This window comes from Ornithorhynchus anatinus, chromosome X2 (genome assembly GCF_004115215.2).
Source record: "Ornithorhynchus anatinus isolate Pmale09 chromosome X2, mOrnAna1.pri.v4, whole genome shotgun sequence".
NCBI classification, from domain to species: Eukaryota; Metazoa; Chordata; class Mammalia; order Monotremata; family Ornithorhynchidae; genus Ornithorhynchus; species Ornithorhynchus anatinus.
Window position 1 is genome coordinate 4,477,837 of NC_041750.1, and position 20,648 is coordinate 4,498,484.

Below are 20,648 nucleotides of genomic sequence, written 5' to 3' on the forward strand. Positions count from 1 at the left end.
AGACTACGAGCTGCCTGTGAGACAGAGACTGTTTCTGGTCTGATTGTTTTGTATCTACCTCAGTGCTTGATACATACTAAGAGCTTAACAAATGCCACCATTGTCATTATTCTGACGGTGTCAGTGGCCTTATGGCTAAAGCCGTGGAGCTGGGGAGATGGGGGGCCACAGGAGGGGGAGAACCTTAGGTTGGGGTCTCCCAGTCTTCCCGGGCCCCAGGGCCCATCTTAATGCGTCCCTGTCCACCCAGCTGGGATTCACAAACACAGCACCACACTGCTGGACTCTATGATAATTATTATGATAACGGTATCTCCATCCAACTCCCATCTCTCTCCAAGCTGCTCACAAACTACATAATTACAGTGTGTATAGTGATGGGCTTGGCCCTCATCTAAACCCTCCATGGTCCTGCTCCCTCAGGTGAAACCAAGCTGTCCAGACAGGGAGGTGCCTACAGTGCCTATGAGGGAAAGGAACAGGATGGGAGTGGAGGGAGTGGGAGCGGGAGTAAAGCCAGGATGTCCAAGGAAGGACCCTCGTGACAAACTCCCCCAAGAGAACCAAGCAAATATCACATGCCAGGCAGTGACCCCATCCTGCTGACCACGTGCCAGAGGCTGACTGTGCTGCTCAGAGGGTGGGGTTCTCCCCTACCCCCACCCCCTGGGGCTGAGGCATACTGGAAGAGAGCAGGAGAGGCCCAGGGGGCAACTGGCATTGCCAAAATTGTCCCTGTTCTCAGGAGGGCATCAAGTCTTGGGGCCCTCAACCCAGCCTTGACTGTGCCCAGAGGGAGGCACCTCACCGTGCGGAAGTTCCTGTGCAACTCCGAGGGCCTGTGCCAACTTCTCACACGTGTCCTCCTTCCCTCCTGCCCACCCCCTGCTCTTCCCAGCCTGCTCTCTTTCAGGGGCCCATTCTCCTTGCCCCTGCCCCAACCCCTTTGCTGGGGGTTGGAGATTGGGGCCCAGCCCACCCCCTGGGCCCTGATGGGTGACCCCTGTCCCTAAGGCGACCTAGAAGGGAGTTGCTGGAGTGGGTGACACGTGGAGGGTGGTGGGTGTGAGGGGTGGGCAGGGAGAGGGAATCAAAGGGTTCTGACACTGTCTCCTGGTGGTGTGTTTAGGGGGGCTGGGGAGGGGTCGGGGCTGGGGGCACTGGGGGAGACTGGTCAGGGGCCCAGCACACTCACGGGACCATGCACAGATAGACACGAGAGCACATGCTCGCCCCCTCTGGAAGCACATGCCAACACCTGCGTGCACACCCCAGCCCCGTGGGGGCACTGCCCTGGGCACAGCCCTAGGCTTGGGGTGGAGCCATGCAGCTACCCAAGCAGATAGAAGCATCACAGGCCCAATGCCCGGGTTGCAGGGGGGGAGATGAGCCAAGGAGGAGGTTCTGGGTTGAGGAAGGGTCAGAGGGCAGAGGAATCCCCCTGGATTGGGGCTGTGCCCGTGGCTTGACTGGCAGCGGCGTCCATTGAGGTCCCCGGAGGTGGAGCCTGGGGCTCAGTCTGTGCTGGGCATGGTGGCGACGGTGGGTGGGCGGGGGCAGTGGGGGGCTCCTCCCGGCCGAGGCTGGGCAGCTGCAGGAAGTCGGGGAGTACCAGGTCCTCCTTGCGGAGCAGCCCCCGCTGGTCATTGGCTCTGCAGCTCTGCACCCGGTTCAGCAGCTCCACCAGACCTGGAAGAGGTGGCCGGGAGAGTCATGGGGGGGGGCTTCTGTTGGGGGGGGGCGGAATCCCAGGACCCCGTCCCTGTCCTCACTCTCTCTCCCTGAAATACCATCCCCATCTTCACCCGCCCACCCCAGCCTTCCCCCGGCCCTCTTTCGGATGGTCTCCCCACCCAGTCCCGTGCCAGGCACCCCCATCCCCAACTTCGAAGTCACAGGTCCGGCCCCTCGCCAAGCCCCGGACCCCCCCCGCCCCATCCCCACCTTCAGTGTTGCAGATCTGTCCCCCCCGTCCCTCCCCAGGACCCCCATCCCCACCTTCAATGTCACAAGTCCTGCGCTTTCCAGCCAGGCCCCTGGGTCCCTCGGCCAGCGAGTTGGTGAGCAGGGAGGACAGCGAGGCCGGCTGCTCTTCTGGTCTGGAGGCGCCTCCCTGAGAAGCCGAGTTAGGGTTCAACTTCGTGAGGCCGTGTCCCCCCCCCCCACCATCTCCGCAGTGGGGAGGAGAGAACCATCCCCTTCCCCACCTCCAGCCCCGGGCAGGCCCTCACCTGGGCCTTGGTCTGAAAGCTGAAGTCTTCGACTGCTGCCGCTGTCACCTTCACACCTACGTTGGACACAGATATAATAATGGTATTTATTAAATGCTTATTTTGTGCCAGGCACTCTTCTAAGCACTGGGGTAGATGCAAGCAAATCAGGTTGGACACAGTCCGTCCCTCATGGAGCTCACAGTCTTAATCCCCATTTTTACACATGAGGTAACTGAAGCTCAGAGAAATGAAGCGACTTCAAGCCCACACAGCAGACAAGTGGTGGAGGCGGAATCAGAACCCATGACCTTCTGACTCCCAGGGCTGTTCTCTATCCACTATGCCAAGCTGCTTCCTGAGGACAGATGCGTCCTCAGGGCCCCTGCCTGGAGTCCACCCCCTTCTCCTCCCCCAGCTCCTCCCGGGGAGGCTGAAGAAGGGGGCTGAGACCCCCGGGGGACCCCCCCCCTCCTGCTGGGAGACCCCATCCCCCCTTCCGATCCCCTAGACTAGGCCAAGCTCTGTCAGCTTCTCCCCGGGGTAGGGGGGACCCCCGGCTGGAGCTGAGGATAGGGGAGAGGGGCCGGCAGAGGCGGGGCTTTGCAGGGCAATCAGCGTCCATACTCAGGGTTGGGGGCTGCTACGTCAGGACAGAGTCCAGCTGCCCACCCGAAGTCCCCCGAAGCCCTGGACCTGAGGTCTTGGGAGGAAGCTGGGCGGACAGGACCCTGGGAGCTCCTCCTGGATAGAGAAGACCCCCCCTCCATACCCACTCCAGGCCTCAGCCTCTGTACCTGGGATAGTGTCCAGAATCACCCTCTGGGAGGCCACCGAGGTAACCGGCTTCTCCAGATCCAAGGCGCGCTTCTCTCCCTCCTGCAGAGTTGGACAGGAGCTGACACACCGCTACTCCCTTGCCCTCCAGGAGACCCCCAACCATGGACCCCGGCCGGTCCTCTCCCCTCGCCTGCTCCTTGGATTCCCCTCCTCTCTGCTCAGGGGCCCGCAGGCTGGGTGTGGGAAATGGGGTTGGGGAGTGCGTGGGTTTGGGGTGTGCTGAAGGGGGTTGGGAGAGGCACGTGGGGTGGGAGCGTGTAGTAGGGTGGGGGCGTGGTTCGTGGGGCTGGGGCAGGCCGTGGGATTGGAATGTGGGGCTAGGGCGTGCTCTGAGCATGCCCTGGGCGGGAGGCATGGTGCGTGAGGCTGGGGCAGGCCGTGGGTCGGGGGGGCGGGGGCCGAGGGCGAGGGCGTCGGGGGGTGGGGCGAGGGTCTGGGTCTTGTGTCGCACTCACCAGGTGCAGCTTGACCTGCTGGAGGCTGAGCTGATACTTCCCCAGGAAGGGCTGGAGCACCTCCCGCAGACGCTTGGCCGGTTTGGACGAGATCCTCACCGTCTTCCCCAGCGCAGAGATCTCCAGGCTGGGAGTCCCCACAGACCAGGCTGACCACCCACCCTCCCTCTCCCCGCCCCCACCGACCCACACCCAAGGACCAAGGAGCCCCTGTCTCGCCCTCACCCCTCCCCTCGGGGCGGGGGAGCCAGGAGGGAGGTGGAAAAGGGGTGGGGGTGGCTCGGGGGGGCGGCTCACTCAAAGCTGATTCGGTTCTCCAGCTTCACCTGCTTGTCGGCCAGCACCATGCTCTCCTGGTCCAAGACTAGGGCCTTCTGAGGAGACCCGACCCCGAGAGACTCAGCGGGGCCGCCCCCAGCCCCTCCCGGGGTTCCCCTGGGAGGACACCCTCACCCTCGTTCGGGGCTGCTCCACCCAGATAATAATAATATCAATGGTATTTGCCAGCGATGGAAACGGAATTAGAACCCAGGCTTCCCGGCTCTCAAGTCCACCCGGCCTGGGTTGGGAGGAGGGAGCGGGGGCCGGGGTCTGAACCTGAAAGTCCCCAACGGTACCAGGCTGAGGAGGGGGTGGGAAGTGGGGGAAAAGAGCGGCACCCACCTGCTCATTGCCCATCAGGTAGACCTTCACGTCAGGCAGGGAGAGCCCACGTTTCTCGCAGATGCCGGTGAGCATGGCACGGATGGAGAGGTCAGGCCGCACACTGGCCAGAGAGGCGGTGCCATCGGGCAGGTACACACAGCAATAGCGGCCCGGCCGGCCCTCCCCCTCCCCCTCACTGCTCCCCAGGCTCTTCCGGTGACCCAGGCCCTGGGAGGGACACAAGGAGGAGGTTAACTGGGGGATTTGTTAAGCCTTACTGTGTGCCAGGTACTGTAATAATAATAATGGTATTTGTGATGTGCTTATTATGTGCCAATCACTGCTCTAAGCGCTGGGATAGATACAAGGTAATCAGGTTGGACACAGTCCTTGTCCCCTAGAATAATAATAATAATGATGATGATGGCGATATTTCTTAAGCGCTTACTATGTGCCAAGCACTGTTCAAAGCCCATGGGGCTCACAGTCTCAATCCCCATTTTACAGATGAGGTAACTGAGGCCCAGAGAAGTGACTTGCCCAAGGTCACACAGCAGACAAATGGGGGAGTCAGGATTAGAACCCATGATCTTGTGACTCCCAGGCCCATGCTCTAGCCACTACACCGTCCTGCTTCTCCGGCCGGGAACTGGGGGGAGCATCCTGAGTTTGGGGTGGGGGTGGGTTCTCCCGGCAGGGCTGGGGTTGGGCCCTGGCAGTCGGGGAGCAGGGATTAGGGGGTTTACCTCGGGTTTGCCGCTGACAAAGGCGAGGAAGCCGAGGTCCAGGCTGGCCGAAGAGTTGAGGGAACCCTGGGACTCTCGGCGCAAAGCGGGGTTCCCGTTGAGGCTCCCCTGCTCTGGGGACGGGAGGGGAGGGATGGGCAGAGGGGGCACCGGCCTCGGGCTCCCTCCACCCGAGCTTGGGGCCCCCCGCCCCTCAGTCCAGGCCTTGGGGGACCCCCACTCCCCTCCAACCGGATCTTAGGCCCCCTCCATCCCCTCCACCTAATCTGATGACCCCCCCCCCCTGCTTCCCTCCACCCAAGGCTTGGGGCCCTCGGCTCCCCTCCATCTGGGCCTTGAGGTCCCTCGCCCATGCCATCCGGGCTGGGTGGCACTGCCCTCACTGCTCTCACCTGTCCAGGCCTCCTTGAGGTCGCCCCGGCGGAAGGATTTCCTGGCCATACGGGCGCCGGGGGCATCGCCCGTGGGCAGCTGCCCCAGCTCCTCGACACCCAGGGGCAGTGACTTCCCCGGCTTCAGTTTTGGCTTCTGGTGGGGGGGGGAGGTAGGTGTGCTCAGACAAGTGCCCTCCCACCAACACACTCAGGTAGTCCTGCGGGTAGCCCCGTGAGTAGCTCTGTGAGTAGCCCTGCGGGCAGTCCGGGCTGGGCCCTCTGGCCGAGTCCAAAACCCCATAGTTCGAGGCTGGGCCAGGCCCCCTGACTCCTGAGGTTCAGGGGGCTCAGTGCCCAGGTGGCCGGGGGCTGGGGAGGGTCTAGGGCATTGGGACTCAAATGACCACCAGAAGGACGCTGGGCAGGCCGAGGTCCTGCCCATGGACCCAGGCAGTCAGCCAACCAGCCGGCCGCCCCTTTCCCCCTCCCCCCGGGGTAAGGGGTACCTTGCGGAAAGTGGTGTTGGGGCTGCCGGGGCTGGGGGCTCCGGGGTCCCCGAGGGGTCGTCCCTCGGACTCTGCCAGGAGACATTGGTGGTAGAGGGGGGACTTGACAAAACGGGCGTAGCTGTCAAACTTCATCAGGTTGAAGATCTGGAGCAGGGGAGGACCAGGGTGGGGGCACTGAGAGGGAGTAAGGCTGAGCCCCCCAAAACAACACACACACAAACATATACAAACCCCGACTCACCACACAATCACCTTCACTTATACACACACATACACGCAAACCCTTCACACTCAGGCACTCAGAGACACCCTCATACACATTCCTATGTATCTATGCATATATCTATAATTCCATTTATTTATATTGATGCTTGTTTACTTGTATTGACGTCTGCCTCCCCCACCCCCGCTTATAATTATGCACATTCACACACAGTCACACGCGAACACACTGACTCCTACATGCACTCAGTCGCATTTGGTCATAAATACACATTCATCCATTACCACGTTCACATACATTCACAAGAACACGCATACACTCCATACATAGGCTCCCACATAGGCATATGGTCATAAATTGGCCCCACTCTCAGCTCCACAGCACTTACGTACATATCTTTAAATTATATATTATAAATGACTTGTTTATGTTAATGTCTGTCACCTCCTCTATACTGCAAGCTCGTTACAGGCAAGGAACGTATCTCTCCTTCGGTTGTATTTTACTTTCCCGAGAGCTTAGTACAGGACTCTACGCATAGTAAGTGCTCAATAAATACCACTGATTGGTGTTAACACACACCTACACATGAATTCACATGGATACACCCCCACACATAAACTTATATTCATATGGAAACACACACATTTTCACATCAGTCAGTCGTAGTTATTGAGCACTTATTGCATGTAGAGCACTCTGTACCAAATGTTTGGGAGTGTTCAACATAACAATAAACAGACACATCCCCTGCCCACAACGAGCTTACAGGCCAGGGAGGCATACACATACGCATATATTATTATTATGGTATTTGTTAAACGCTTACTATGTGCCAAGCACCTTTCTAAGCACTGGGACAGATACAGGTCATCAGGTTGTCCCACCTGGCGCTCACAGTCTTCATCCCCATTTTATGGATGAGGGAACTGAGGCCCAGAGAAGTTAAGTGGCTTGCCCAAGGTCACACAGCAGACAAACAGCGGAGCCAGGGTTAGAACCCAGGTCCTCTGACTCCCAAGCCCGGGCTCCTTCCACTAAGCCACGATGCTCATATGGAATCACACACATTCTTACGTATACATATACAGACACACATATTCTTACATACCCCTGTATTTGTGCATTCTCTCCCACATACGCATACATTCGCCTGGACATGGCCCCCGCCCCCAAACGAACATGGTTTCCCGGACCTCCACCCGGACCCCCAGACCCCCGGAGAGATCCCTTGGCGTGAGGCCGCACGACCAGACACAGTCACACATGCATGCCCGTACGTCTGCATGCATGGGTGCACGCACGGCCGCCCTCCCACTGCTGCTCTGCCCCGTGAGTGGGGGGCGTCACCTGCAGCTGCTGCAGGCGGAACATGCCGGGGCTGGGGGCGGCTAGTACTTCCTCGCCCAGCCACGCCTGGCGATCGATGTTGACGGGGCTGAGGGCCTGGCTGGACAGGAACTCTTCGTAGATGCTCCGGGCCTCCTGGGCCAGCTGCGGACACACAGCCCGGGGTCCAGGGAGGGGGCGAGGTCACCCCTTGCCCCCGAATGGCGTCCGGAAGGACCCCCCCCCACCCCCACCCCGACCTTCTCCTATCCCCACCTCCCAACAGCCCCTGCCCCTAATAATAATAATAATAATAATGATTATGGCATTTAAGCGCTTACTATGTACCAAGCACTGTTCTAAGTGCTGGGGTAGATACAAAGTCATCAGGTTGTCCCACGTGTGGCTCACAGTCTTAAGCCCCAGCCCCTGCCCCTACCCACCGCCCCCAAACCAGTCCCCAACTAGCTGGGTGTCACTGGCGGGGATGATGATGATGATGACGGCATTTGTTAAGCGCTATGTGCCAAGCACTGTTCTAAGCGCTGGGGTAGATACAAGGTCATCAGGTTGTCCGCCGTGGGGCTCACAGCTTTAAGCCCCAGCCCCTGCCCCTGCCCACCGCCCCAAAACCAGGCTCCCACCTGCTGGGTGTCGCTGGCGGGGATCTGCTGGAACCGCTCACAGGCCTGCCAGAAGCTGACATTCTCTGCGCTGAACTCCTTCTTCAGGAACTCCTGGGTGGTGGGGGGCGGTGGGGGGCGACGGGGGCCGGTGGGGTCATGGGGAGTGGCCCAGAGGAGGAGGAAGAGGAGGAGGGAACGCGGGAGGAGCAAATGTCACCCACCTCAGCTCTGCCCCCTCTCCTCCCTTTCTCTGTGCCCCCCGACCCCCTTCCCCGCCCTCCCCCCACCCATCCATCCTTGCTCCAAGGGGGGGGTCTCCTTTCCCCACTCCCCCACCCCCCATCCCCTCCTCCCCGTGTCCCCCTCCCCCGCGAGTCTTCCCGCCTTCCGCTCACGGTGAAGTAGGCGAGGCCCAGCCGGTCCTGGAGGAGCCTCTCGAAGGACTGGGCCCAGCTGGCCACGGACTGGTCAGCGGCGAAGGGACGGCTGGGGGCACTGGGCAGGCTCTGGATGCTAAGGGTGCTCCCCCGGCCCTCCTCCTCCGCGACCCCCGCCGCCCCCGCCGCCGCCCCCGCACTGTTCAGCTCTGCGGGAGGAGATGAGGAGGGGCTGGGAGCGACCTCCCTTTGCCGCCTCCTCGCCCGGCCCCCCGCCCCAACCAAGGGGTCCTTCCCTTTCCCCCCTCTTCCCCCGCAGGGGACCCTGGAGTCACCACACTCACCTCCATCCGAGACAGCCACGACCTGGAATAATAATAATAAGACTAATGACGGCATTTGATAATAAGACTAATGATGACAGGAGAAGCAGCTTGGCTCAGGGGAAAGAGCCCGGGCTTGGGAGTCAGAGGTCATGGGTCCTAACCTCGGCTCTGTCACTTGTCAGCTGTGTGACTTTGGGCAAGTCACTTCACTTCTCTGAACCTCAGTTCCCTCATCTGTAAAATGGGGGTGAAGACTGTGAGCCCCACGTGGGACAACCTGATTACCTTGTGTCCCCCCTCAGCGCTTAGAACAGTGCTTGGTACATAGTAAACGCTTGAGAAATACCATCATCATCATTTTACAGATGAGGTCACTGAGGCACAGAGAAGTGAAGTGGCTTGCCTAAAGTCACAGAGCAGATAAGTGGCGGAGGCGGGATTAGAACCCACGGCCTCTGATTCCCAAGCCCGGGCTCGTGCCACTAAGTCACGCTGCTTCCCTAGGAGAGGGCGTCAAACTATTCTGGGGAGGGTGGGGGCAAATCCGGGGTGCCGCTTTGGGGGGAGCGATGTCCCCCTACAGGATATGGGTAGTGCCACTCACCCCGTGACTTTTAGGGGAATGAGAACTGGGGCAAATGATTGACAATTGGGCATACTTAGCAGGGCACCCTTATTTGCCTTCAGTCAATTCGTCTGTCAGACAATCAATCTTATTTATTGAGCACTTACTGTGTGCAGAGCACTGTACTAAGCGCTTTGGGAGAGTGCAAAATAACAGAGTTGGGAGTCGCATCCCCTGCCCACAACGATCTTACAAAATTATGAGCCTACGAGCTTCTGTGTCACCTAAGCACTTGGGTCCCTACCTCTTTAGCATTTGGATTCTTTCCCAATCCCACAAACCCCTCAGGTACTTTGGGATACTCACCCTACCCCGGCTCTTACAGTACTTATCCTGTCATTCGGTCATTTTCCCGATCTGTAATCTATTTAAATGTAGACTTTAAGACCCTTTGAACACGAGGATAGCACCCTGTTGTATTGTACTTTCCCAAGCACTTAGTACAGGGCTCTGCATACAATAAACCCACAATAAATACCACTGATTGATTGACAACTCTCTCTCTCTGTCTCTCTGTTTCAACTCTGTCTCTGTGCCCGTTTCTCTGTCTCTCTCGATCTCTTTTTTCTGTCTCCACTTTCCACGCCTCTCATTCTCTATCCTCAATTTCCAATCTGAATCTACGTCTGTCTGCGATCTCCCGTCCCTGTCCTCTCCCTGTTTATCTTCTCTTCTCTCCTCATGTCTCTCTAGCTCTGTCTCTATCTGTGAGTCCTGTAATTCAGTGGTCTCTGCCTCTGGCTGTGTCTGGTTGCAGTTTCCAACTCTTACTGGCTGAGAACCTTGCGACTCATGGGCTGTGGTCTCTGACTGTCGTCTCTGTGATTGTGGTCTTTGGCTGTGATCTCTGGGTTTGAGTTCTCTGGCTGTGATCTCTGGGACAGTGTCTGTGGTCTCTAGCTGGGTCTCTGGCTTTGCTTGTGCCTTTGGGTTACTGATTCGATCCCCTGCTCCATCCACAGCTGGGATTGAGGATACTTGTTACCCCTTTCTGACCCTGGTAGCATCTCTCGGCCTCTGATTGGTTCTCTCGCTCCTATACTTTCTCACCCTGTACCTTGGAAGTCTCTTCTCCCGAGGCCTCACCTCAATTAGCTCTGAACTAATGCCCCTCTGAGCTACTTTGGCCACTGCTGGTACTCTAAAATGCAGGACGCTCCTTCACCCCTGCACCTCTCTCCCCCATCACCCCTCCACACCCCCAGAGTCTCGGACAGGGAACATAATGATACTAATAATTATGGTATTTGTTAAGCACTTACTATGCTGGGCTCGATGCAAGCAAATTGGGTTGGACCCAGCTCCTGTCCCAAGTGGGGCTCACGTCTCAATCCCCCAACTTTTACCGATGAGGTAACTGAAGCACAGAGAAGTGAAATGATTTGCCCAAAGTCACACAGCAGACAAGTGTCAGAGCTGGTATTAGAACCCATGACCTTCTGACTTCCAGTCCGTGCTCTATCCCCAAGCAGCGTGGCTCAGCGGAAAGAGCCTGGGCTTCGGAGTCAGAGGTCATGGGTTCGACTCCCAGCTCTGCCACTTGTCAGCTGTGTGACTGTGGGCAAGTCACTTAACTTCTCTGTGCCTCAGTTACCTCATCTGCAAAATGGGGATTATCTGTGAGCCTCACGTGGGACGACCTGATTACCCTGTATCTACCCCAGCGCTTAGAACAGTGCTCTGCACATAGTAAGCGCTTAACAAATACCAACATTATTATTATTATTACTGTCCACTGTGCCATGCTGCTTCTCTAACATGCCAGCAGAACATGCCAGCTGAAAACAGGATGAGTATTTCAATTCAATGTAATCGTGTTTATTGAGTGCTTCCTATGTGCAGTGCACTGTACTAAGCGCTTGGGAGAGCACAATACAGCAGTAAGCGGACATTCCCTGCCTGCGACGAACTTAGACTATAGATGGGGAGACAGATATTAATATAGATAAATAAATTACAGATATGTACATAAGTGCTGTGTCCCTGGCAGGTTTGGGACTGGTGCCGTGATGTTAGGATGGGGAATGTTGGGAAAAGGGGGAGGGGGGTGGGGATGGAGTTGGGGGGTTAGGGATGAGGAAGGGAGGGGTAGGAATGGGGATGATTGGTTGGGAATGGGGAGTTTCTGTTCTGGACACAGAAACGGGCTGGGTGTTGGGAAGGGAGTAGGGTTTGGAAAGGGATGGAATAAAGGGAAAAGGGTTCAAGGAAGACAGCAAGCCACAAAGCCTGGAGTGCCAGGGTACCGGGGAGTGCCCACGACCCTGGCAGTGTCATTCCTATGCCCACTTAAATCAGAGATTTTCCCTTGAAGAGTCTAAAGGGGAACCTTGGAACTCCCTCCCCCTCGCCCAATCCCATACCACTTTCCAGAAGAAATGAAAGCAAGGGAGCTAGGAGGGGCGGTACGTCCCTCCCTGTGGGCAAACCCCTGGGGGAAGTGGCAGGGTTGGCAGCCAGGGCTGGGCAGAGGGGCGGTGAGGGAGGGGAAGGTGCGGATGCGGCCCTGTCCAGGAGGAGGAGAAGTGGTCGGAAAAGGGAAGGAAAGAGGGTGGGGGTGGTGAAGGAGAAGTGGGGAAGTGGGCTGAGAAAGGTGGTAGAGGAGGAGGTGGGTTGGGGAAGGAAGTGGTGGAGAAGGGGAGATGAGGGAATCGGGGGGAAGACAGAGACAGGAAGTAGCGGGAAAGGGGGTTGCGGTAGTCCAGAGAGCCTGGGGGGCAGCGGTGTAGCTCCGGGGCTGAGGTGATAGGGGCAGAGAACCTAACTCACCTCTGAGGCCGTAGCTTCTCTTCCACCCTAGGGTGGCTGGGGGAGAGAGCTTGGATCCTCCCTTGTGATTATGTGTAGAGTCCATTCTTCCACTCACTTCTTTATTTTGATCAACTAATTTCATAGACTTTTCTTTCTCCCTCAATAGAGTGTAAGATCCTCATGGGCAGGGAATGTGCCTTTTGTTTCTATTATACTTTCCTCAGCGGTTAATGCAGTGTGCTGTGGGCATTCAGTCAATGCCATTATACTATTAATTCTACTCCTACTACTATTTCTACTATTACTGTTGCTCTTACCAATATTACTACTGCTATTATTAGTAGCAGCTGGGCCTAGTGGAGAGAGGACGGGCCTGGAAGCCAGCAGACCTGAGTTCTAATACGGGTTTGGCCACTTGCCTGCTGTGTGACCTTGGATAAATCACTTAATTTCTGTACCTCAGTCGCCTCACCCGTGAAATGGTCATTCAAAAGCCATTCTCCCTCCTACTTAGATTGGGAGCCCCACATGAGACTTTGTCCGATCTGATTAACTTCTATCTACCCCTGCTTAGGACAATGCTTTACATGTAGCGAATGCTTAATAGATATAATGATAATTATTATTATTAATATTAGTACTACTTACTACTACTTCTAGTACTATACTAACTTCTCTGGGCCTCAGTTACCTCATCTGGAAAATGGGGATTAAGTCTGTGAGCCCCACGGGGGACAATCCGATTACCCTGTGTCTACCCCAGAGCTTAGTACAGTACTTTGCACAAAGTAAGTGCTTAACAAATACCATCATTATTGTTACTGTTATGATTTTATTTAATTAATTTAATGTATTTTAAAATCAATTTTATTATTATCATTATTATTGAATTTTACTACTCTGATCTCTTGACCCCATCCATCTCTCTCAGCACACTGCACCCCACCTAGCCTCCAGTGGGTAAGTGTGTGGATGGCTGAAAAGCCCATTGTGGGATCCACAGCCCGGTCACATTGTGCACACAAAAAGGCTGTCCCTTATTGTGTCATCGTCGTGCTTAACTTGTGTCATCGTCATGCTTAACGTGTGCAGCTGCGAGCGCTGTTTTTTCTTTTGTCTCCTTGTATCGCTTTCTCTCTTTCCCTGACTAAGCCTTCATTTCCTCTTCTCTAAAACTCTTCTGCTTCTCCCTGATTCCCTCCCTTTATTCCCCCCTCTCTCAGTCCCAAATCACCTAGGTCCATATCCGTAATTTATTTATTCTTATTCCTATCTGCCTCCCCCTCTAGACTGCAAACTCGCTGTGGGCAGGGAAATAATCTACCAACTCTGTTATTTTGAACTCTTCCAAGCACTTAGTTCAGTGTTCTCCAAATGGTATCTGCTGCATAAATAAGATTGATTTCCTTAGGAAACTATTGCTCTAAGAGAGCCTCTCCCTTCTTAAGTGTGGTGCGTCATGCCGGCCTTTCCTCCAGCAACTGATTCTCAGTGTTGAATCGGGATGCAGATGATCTGAAATTTTCTTTTACCGTTATCTTTAAAACATTGCCTCTGCCCTCCTTGCTATTAATGTAGGCCTGTAACTGAAATACTGTTAAAAATAATAGTAATAATAGTTATAATGATAAACTCTGCACACAGTAAGTGCTCAGTATATTCATAGTAAGTGCTTAACAAATACCATAAAAATGCTTGATTAATAATAATCGTGGTATTTGTTAGGTGCTTACTATGTGTCAAGCACTGTGGTAGAGGCAAGATTATTGAGAAGCAGCAGGGGCTAGTGGAAAGAGCACTGGCCTGGAGTCAGAGGACCTGGGTTCTAATTCTGGTTCTGCCACTTGTCTGCTGAGTGACTTTGGGCAAGTCACTTCACTTCTCTAGGCCTCAGTTTCCTCATCTGTCAAAGGGGGATTAGGAGTGTAAAGCCCTAATGTGGGACAGGGACAATGCCCAACCCAAACATCTTTTATCTACCCAGTGCTTAGTAGAGTGCCTGGCACACCATAAACACTTAACAAATACCATTAAAAAAAATAAGGATAATCAAGTGAGACACATAGTCCCTGTTCCACAAGGGGGCTCACAGCCTAAAGTATTTTACAGATGAGGAAACTGGGGCACAGAGAGATTAAGCAACCTGACCAATGTCACAAAGCAGTCAAGGGACAGAACAGGGATCAAAACTCAGGTCTTCCAACTCCCCACCTAGTGCTCTTTCCCCTGGGTCAAGCTGCAAAGCAGTGAGACTTAGAGGATAGACCACGGGCCTGGGAATCAGAAGGACCTGGATTTTAATCCTTACTCGACCACACGTCTGCTGTGTGCTCTTGGGCAAGTCACTTCACTTCACCTTGCTTCAGTTACCTCATCTGTAAAATGGAGATAAGACTGTGAGTCCCACGTGGTTCAGGGACTGCGTCCAACCTGATTAGCTTGTATCTACCCCAGTGCTTAGAACAGCGCTGGGCCCATAGTAAGCATTTAACAAGTACCATAATAATAATTATTATTATTAAGGTCCGGTGCTGAAAGTCTTTAGCTGGGGGTTATTGCTGGAGGGGCTGGCCTCCACTGACCCAGTGGGAGACAGGGCTGTGTTTCCATTCAAAGACGATACTGCCGGCTGTGAGATCGTAGCCAGCAGCATGAGTGTCTTTGAGAGAGAAATCTCTTACATCCTCTAGTGCTGTGATGTTGAAAATAGGGTTGTGCACCTCTGTGGGTTCCTGCCTCTCCCAACCGTGCTCTGCTCACTGTAAACTAAGCTCTCCTTCAGTCCATGGTAATTACTGAGTGCTCACTGAGTGCAGAACGCTGCCCTAAGTGCTTGGGAGAGGACAAAACAACAGAGTTAGAAGGTGCTATTCCTGCCCAAAAGGAGCTATTGATTGTTTGATCTGGTTGAGCATTGCTCAGAGAATAATGGCTGAACATTTTCATCTCTGGGCCTCAGGGTTCCTCTCAAGGATTCCCCTTTCTTCTCTGCTGAGCTCTTCCTACCAGTTGGGGTTGGGATTGGCGAAGGGTCGGTATCTGGGGAGGGCTTGGATCGACCCTCTGTTCAGAGGGAATGAAGGGTAAAGGGGAGAAGTCAGAAGCAAGGTTCAGGGCGTAGGATCCAGAGTCCGGGGGGTGTAAGGAGCAGGTCAGGGCATGAGGGACACAGGTGGTAGGGTGTCCTAGGGCTGGGGGAGGAGGAGGAGGCAAGAATCGTTGCACACACGCGCCCGGAAGCAGCATGCTCTAGTGGAAAGAGCATGGGCTTGGGAGTCAGAGGATGTGGGTTCTAATCCCGTCTCTGCCACATGTCTGCTGTGTGACCTGGGATAAATAACTTCACTTCTCTGTGCCTCAATTCCCTCTGCTTTAAAATAGGGGTTAAGACTGTGAGCCCCATGTGGGACATGGACCGGGTCCAACCTGATTACTTTCTACCCTACCCTAACAAATAAGCTCTTAACAAATACCACAGTTATTGTTGTTATTATTATTAGGTGGTGCCGGAGAGGGAGGAGGAGCGGATGCTTCTGATAAGGTCCCAGTGACTCTTGGCCCAAGTTGGGAGGGAAGGGTGGATGAGGGGCATTTCTCCCCCTGAGCGGCAGTTGTAGGCTCACAGAGTAGGAGCTAGGATCCCCAGCTGTGGCACCCAGGTTCTAAACAGGTGTAGAGGGACTTGGGGGAGGGGTGTCACTGGAGGCCCTCCCCTTCCTGCAGGGAGGGACCAACAGGGGATAGGGGCTTGGGTTCAGGGGATCAGTTCAAAGATTCTTGGACCACAAATGAGTTCACCAACCGCAGACAGGCAATGACTCTTCTCACCCTCTTACCACCCCAAAGAGAAACTGAGTCATCTTGCTTAGGGCCAAACTCTTCTTCCCCACCCCTTCCTCCCTTCCTACTTTCACTACTGTATCAGCCTCCTGGCTGACCTCTCTGCCTCCGGCCTCTCCCCTCTCCATCTCACCCCACTGTCTGCTGCAGCTTTGGCTCATTTTCCTAAAACATCGTGCCGACCAAATTTCCACTTGGAAACCTCCAATGGCTGCCCATCCCTCTCCACATCCAGCAGAAATTCAAGCTCCCCACCTCTAGACTGTAAGCTCGTTGAGGGCAGGAACCTTTCTGTTTATTGTTGTATTGTACTCTCCCAAGCGATTAGTAGAGTGCTGTGGACACGGTAAGCTCTCAATCAATACGATTGAATGAATAAATGAATAAAGCTCCTGATCATTAGCTTTAAGGCAGATCTTAAAGATCTTTCTCTCTCTCTCCCCCCCCACCTTTCCTTCTAATCTGCTTTCTTTTCCACCCCACCCCAGCATTCATCATAAACTATCCTATTCTCCGTGTCTTGTTTTCATCTCCCCTCACCCTCCCACTTCCTCCTCTTCACATCCGGCAGATCTCTGCTCTCCCCATCTTCATTGCCCTTCTGAAATCACATCTCCTGGGGAAGACCTTCCCTGATCAATTTCTAGTTTCCCCACTTTATATTCCCCAACTGCCATTTCAGGTCTGCTCTACCTAAGCACTTAAGTGTTCATTCGTCACAACATTCTTCATGCCTTGTTACTTCCCCCTAACTCTGATTAATGTTAATGTCTTTCTTCCCTGCTAGATTCCCAGCTCCTTTAGGATGGTGTCTTCTACCTCTATTGGACTCTCCCCAAGTGCTTAGGGCAGTGTCTTGCGCACAGTAGACTCTCAGCTCCTTAATAATAATAACAATAATAATAATGGTATTTGTTAAGTGCTTATTAAGTGAATCCCGGCTCCGCTGCTTGCCAGCTGTGTGACTGTGGGCAAGTCACTTCACTTCTCTGTGCCTCAGTTCCCTCATCTGTGAAATGGGGATGAAGACTGTGAGCCTCACGTGAGACAACCTGACTACCCTGTATCTACCCTAGCGCTTAGAACAGTGCTCTGCACATAGTAAGCGCTTAACAAATAACAACATTATTATTGTTTTGTTATGGGCCACAGCCTGTAATAAGCGCTGGGGGTAGATACAAGATCATCAAGTTCCACATGGGGCTCACAGTCTAAGGAGGAGGGAGAACAAGCATTGAATCCCTACTCTGCAGGTGAGGGAATGGAGGCACAGATAAGTTAAGTGACTTGCCCAAGGTCACAGAGCAGGTACGAGCCGAGAGAAGACCCCAGGTTTTGGGACTCCCAGGCCTGTGCTCTTTCCACTAGTCCATGCTGTTTCTCCATGGGTCAGGGATCGTGTCTATTGACTCTACTGTTCTCTCCCAAATGCTCTGTGCAGTGTTCTGCACACAGTAGGCTCTCAATAAATATTATGGATTGAGAGATTGATTGATGGGCGGTGGGGAGGTGGCTGCAGACCACGGCCCCCGTGACCAAGGCCCACGTGATGTGTTTCGCAGACATGGGGCTAAGGGTACTCAGGTCCCCCATCCCCCCAGTCCCTGCCCACTGAGCCCAGCTAGGGCTTCCCAGTGTCCTGGATGGTTTATAGGAGAGGGACAGCCAGGCCGGAAACAACATCCCTGCAGGACACTGTGTGGCAGGCTGAGGTGAGAGCAGGGGGTGGGGGCCGTGACTGACCCGCCCATGCCACCACCCCTGCCTCTCTTTCAGGCTCCCCTAGTCTCTCAAGGGAGTCTCCTCCTCCTTGGAGGTTGGAGATCTCAGCTCTTGGGGGAGGGCGGGGAGGTGCTTGGGAGGGTCCAGTTGGGGAGGGCTGCCTGGAGGAGGTGGCCCGGGAGGAGAGGGAGGAGGCTTGGGAGGTGGGGGTGGCGGTGGATGTCTGCTCCAACCCCTACAGAGCTGCCTAGACACTGGATGTTGGGGTGGCTACTGCTTACGGGGATGCAGGGATTTTCCTCTTGGCTCCTCAATCTCACATTCTTCTGAGCTGGAGGGTCAGGGAAAGGGGAACTTTTTTTTGTTTTTTATGAAATTCGTTAAGCACTTACTATGTGCCAGACACTGTACTAAGCGCTGGAGTAGATATAAGCCAATCATGTTGGACACAATCCATGTCCCACATGAGACTCCCAATCTCAATCCCCATTTTACCGACAAGGTCACTGAGGCCCGGAGAAGTGAAGTGATTTGCCCAGAGTCACCCAGCAGACAAGTGGCAGAACTGGGATGAGAACGCAGGTCATCCCGACGCCCGGGCCTAGGCTGTATCCACTAGGCCACATTGCTTCTCAACTTTGAGCCGGGCCTAGGGGAAGTCAGGGAGATCTGGTTCAGGACGTCGCACCCATCTCCACTCCACAGCAAGTGGCTGGGAAGCCTTGGCCAGGTAGAGCGGTGGGGGGCAAGACCTGCTTTTCCCCTCTAGACTGTAAGCTCACTGTGGGCAGGGAATGTGTCTGTTTATTGTTCTAGCCTCCTCTCCCAAGTGCTTAGTCCAGTGCTCTGCACACAGTAATCACTCAGTAAATACGATCGACTGACTGGCTGAGGTGCTGGTCCTCACATTGGCGTCCTGGCCTCGGTTTGCCCATCTGTGCAAGGGGCCCAAGAGAAAGGGTGGGGGGGCGAGCGACCTGGCCGATGAGCAGCTGTGGCATTAGCAGGTGCCTGCAGCGTTAATGTGCCCCAGTAATGTGATGCAGGCTTCGTGCCCAGGACCCACCTCCTGGAAGAACCAGGAATAGAAAGCAGCAGCTCCCACTCACAGTTCTTCCAGGCTCTTCCCACCCCCCACCCCTCCCCACCTGCCACCCCCTGCTGGCTCTGCCTGCCCCCCAACCCAGGCCGCTCTGCCAAAATCTCCCCGCCTCCCTCCTGCTTGGCAGCCTCTGCACCCCTTCCCCACCCTCACCTTCACCATCCCCACAGCCCACTCCCACCACTGCTTGTGCCCGGGTCAGGTTCCCAGTGGTGCCAGTGGCTTCCTGGATGGAGGGAGAAGGGGGGATTTTGGGGTGACCCCCAAGTTCACCTCTGCAGAATAGTTGCTGCACATCTGTTCGGGGGAGCTCCTCCCTCCGCCTCTAGGACCCAGCGACCACACTGGCCCTGACACAGCCTCTAACCTCTCCTGGGGACTGAGAACACTTGGGGAGGGTGAGCCCCTCGCCCCCGGCCCCGGGTCCCCCCACCTCAGTTCAGCATGAGAAGCGGCATTGCCAAGTGGATAGAGCATGGGGCTGGGAGTCAAAAGGACCTGGGTTCTAATTCCAGCTCCACTACTTGTCTTCTGGGTGACCTCGGGCAAGGCACTTCACTTCTGTGGGCCTTAGTTTCCTCATCTGTAAAACGGGGATTGAGACCAGAGGCCTAGGTGGGACAGGGATGGTGTCCAACCCGTTTAGCTTGTATCTACCCCAGCTTCTGGCACATAGAAAGCACTTAACAAATACCACAGTTATTACTGTTATCATTAGGTCAGAGTCTTCTGGACAACGGGCTGCCGGGACGGTCTCCCCACCTCCTTGACTCCTTCCCCGCCCCAGCCTCTGGGAACAGTGTCCAGATCGGGAGAATTTTCCCTTTGAAGGGACAGGTACCGGGATCACCCCCCCACCCCTACCCCCATTCCCACTGGGTGCCTGGGAAGAGCAGGGATCTCTCTGGGAACTGGCAGTGCTAGGTGGCAACCAAATCAGGAAGGGAGCAGGAGGTGTGCCGGGTGGCAGAGGAGCAGGATGGCATTTCACAGGGTGTCAGGGGTGAGGTGGCCAGGAAGCAAGGAGGTGTTTCAGCGGGAGGCAGTTGTGCCCAAGGGAAGGGTCTCCCTGGCTCAGGTTCCCTCAACATCCCAGCCTCCCAGGGAGGAGATGAGTGGGCAGGGAAGGTTTAAAGCAGTGGGGAAGGGTGGATGGGGCTGCCGGTGGGACAGAGGGGAGGTCTCTGGACCAGCTGCCCTCCCCACACCCCAACTGATGTCCCCAGGGACAAGCCGGGCTGCTGGACCACAGCCACCAGCTGGGATGAGGGTCTTACGGCCTCTTGAGATGGGACTCCAGCCCCAGGGTTGCCCCAGACTTCCCTCCCACCCCCTGCCCGGGCCAGAGAGCTGGAGGGGGTCCTCCTTAGGCCTGGAGTGGCTGCCACGTCCTCCCCCCACCCCCGGCCCTCCCGGGCCGGCCCATCCACTCACTCACCATCCGGCCGTTGGGGACCCCCAGGTGCTTGGCCTTTCCCGGCATCCCTCTGTGGCAGACCCCAGGCGGTGGTGCCAGGGCGCATGGGCCCGGCGGCCAGCAGGAGGGCAGGGGGCAGAGGGCGGGTGGCTGAGCCGACTGGCGGAGTGGGGAGCGGCTGGGTTCACATCCCTCACATCCTGCGCTCACTACCTCTTTTCTCTGCCACAGGAAGTGTCTCTATGGAAACAAAAACCACAGAGAGAAACAACGTTTGAAAGACTGCTTCATCCTACACACACAACTCTGCCAGCATGCCTGCACACTCTCAGCAGCTCCCTACACACACGCACACCCTCACATTCTCCAGTCCTCCAAATCCTATGCCAAGACTCCCATTCCCTTAACCCACAAACTCACAAGAAGATTTTTCCTTTTTGTCTTCATTCACCACAGAGGTGGACATGCACACACATGCGTGTGCACAAACATACACAGATGCACACACACAAACACAATCCTCACACCCTC

The 20,648-nt window shown here is 55.3% G+C and overlaps 1 protein-coding gene across 1 annotated transcript; it reads right to left on the reverse strand.

The window, feature by feature from the left end:
- On the reverse strand, window positions 1-20,353 carry RGS14 (regulator of G protein signaling 14). Its single transcript, XM_029053558.2, has 15 exons — window positions 20,139-20,353; window positions 8,679-8,700; window positions 8,353-8,543; window positions 7,976-8,068; window positions 7,353-7,496; window positions 5,777-5,923; window positions 5,289-5,424; window positions 4,897-5,009; window positions 4,169-4,378; window positions 3,803-3,879; window positions 3,506-3,632; window positions 3,008-3,089; window positions 2,232-2,287; window positions 1,999-2,113; window positions 1-1,689 (listed from the first exon to the last, which is right to left on the reverse strand). The coding sequence occupies exons 1-15, from the start codon at window positions 20,181-20,183 to the stop codon at window positions 1,421-1,423; spliced, it is 1,827 nt and encodes a 608-aa protein (XP_028909391.1). The 5' UTR covers window positions 20,184-20,353; the 3' UTR covers window positions 1-1,420.
- Between the last annotated feature and the right edge of the window lie 295 nt (window positions 20,354-20,648).

Coding starts and splice junctions, on each gene's coding strand:
- RGS14 (XM_029053558.2), bottom strand. CDS start 20,183: ATGCCGGGAAAGGCCAAGCACCTGGGGGTCCCCAACGGCCGGATG. Junction 8,701..20,138: donor GGGTCCCCAACGGCCGGATG/GTGAGTGAGTGG, acceptor TTATTATTCCAG/GTCGTGGCTGTCTCGGATGG. Junction 5,010..5,288: donor CCTCAAGGAGGCCTGGACAG/GTGAGAGCAGTG, acceptor TCCCGTCCCCAG/AGCAGGGGAGCCTCAACGGG.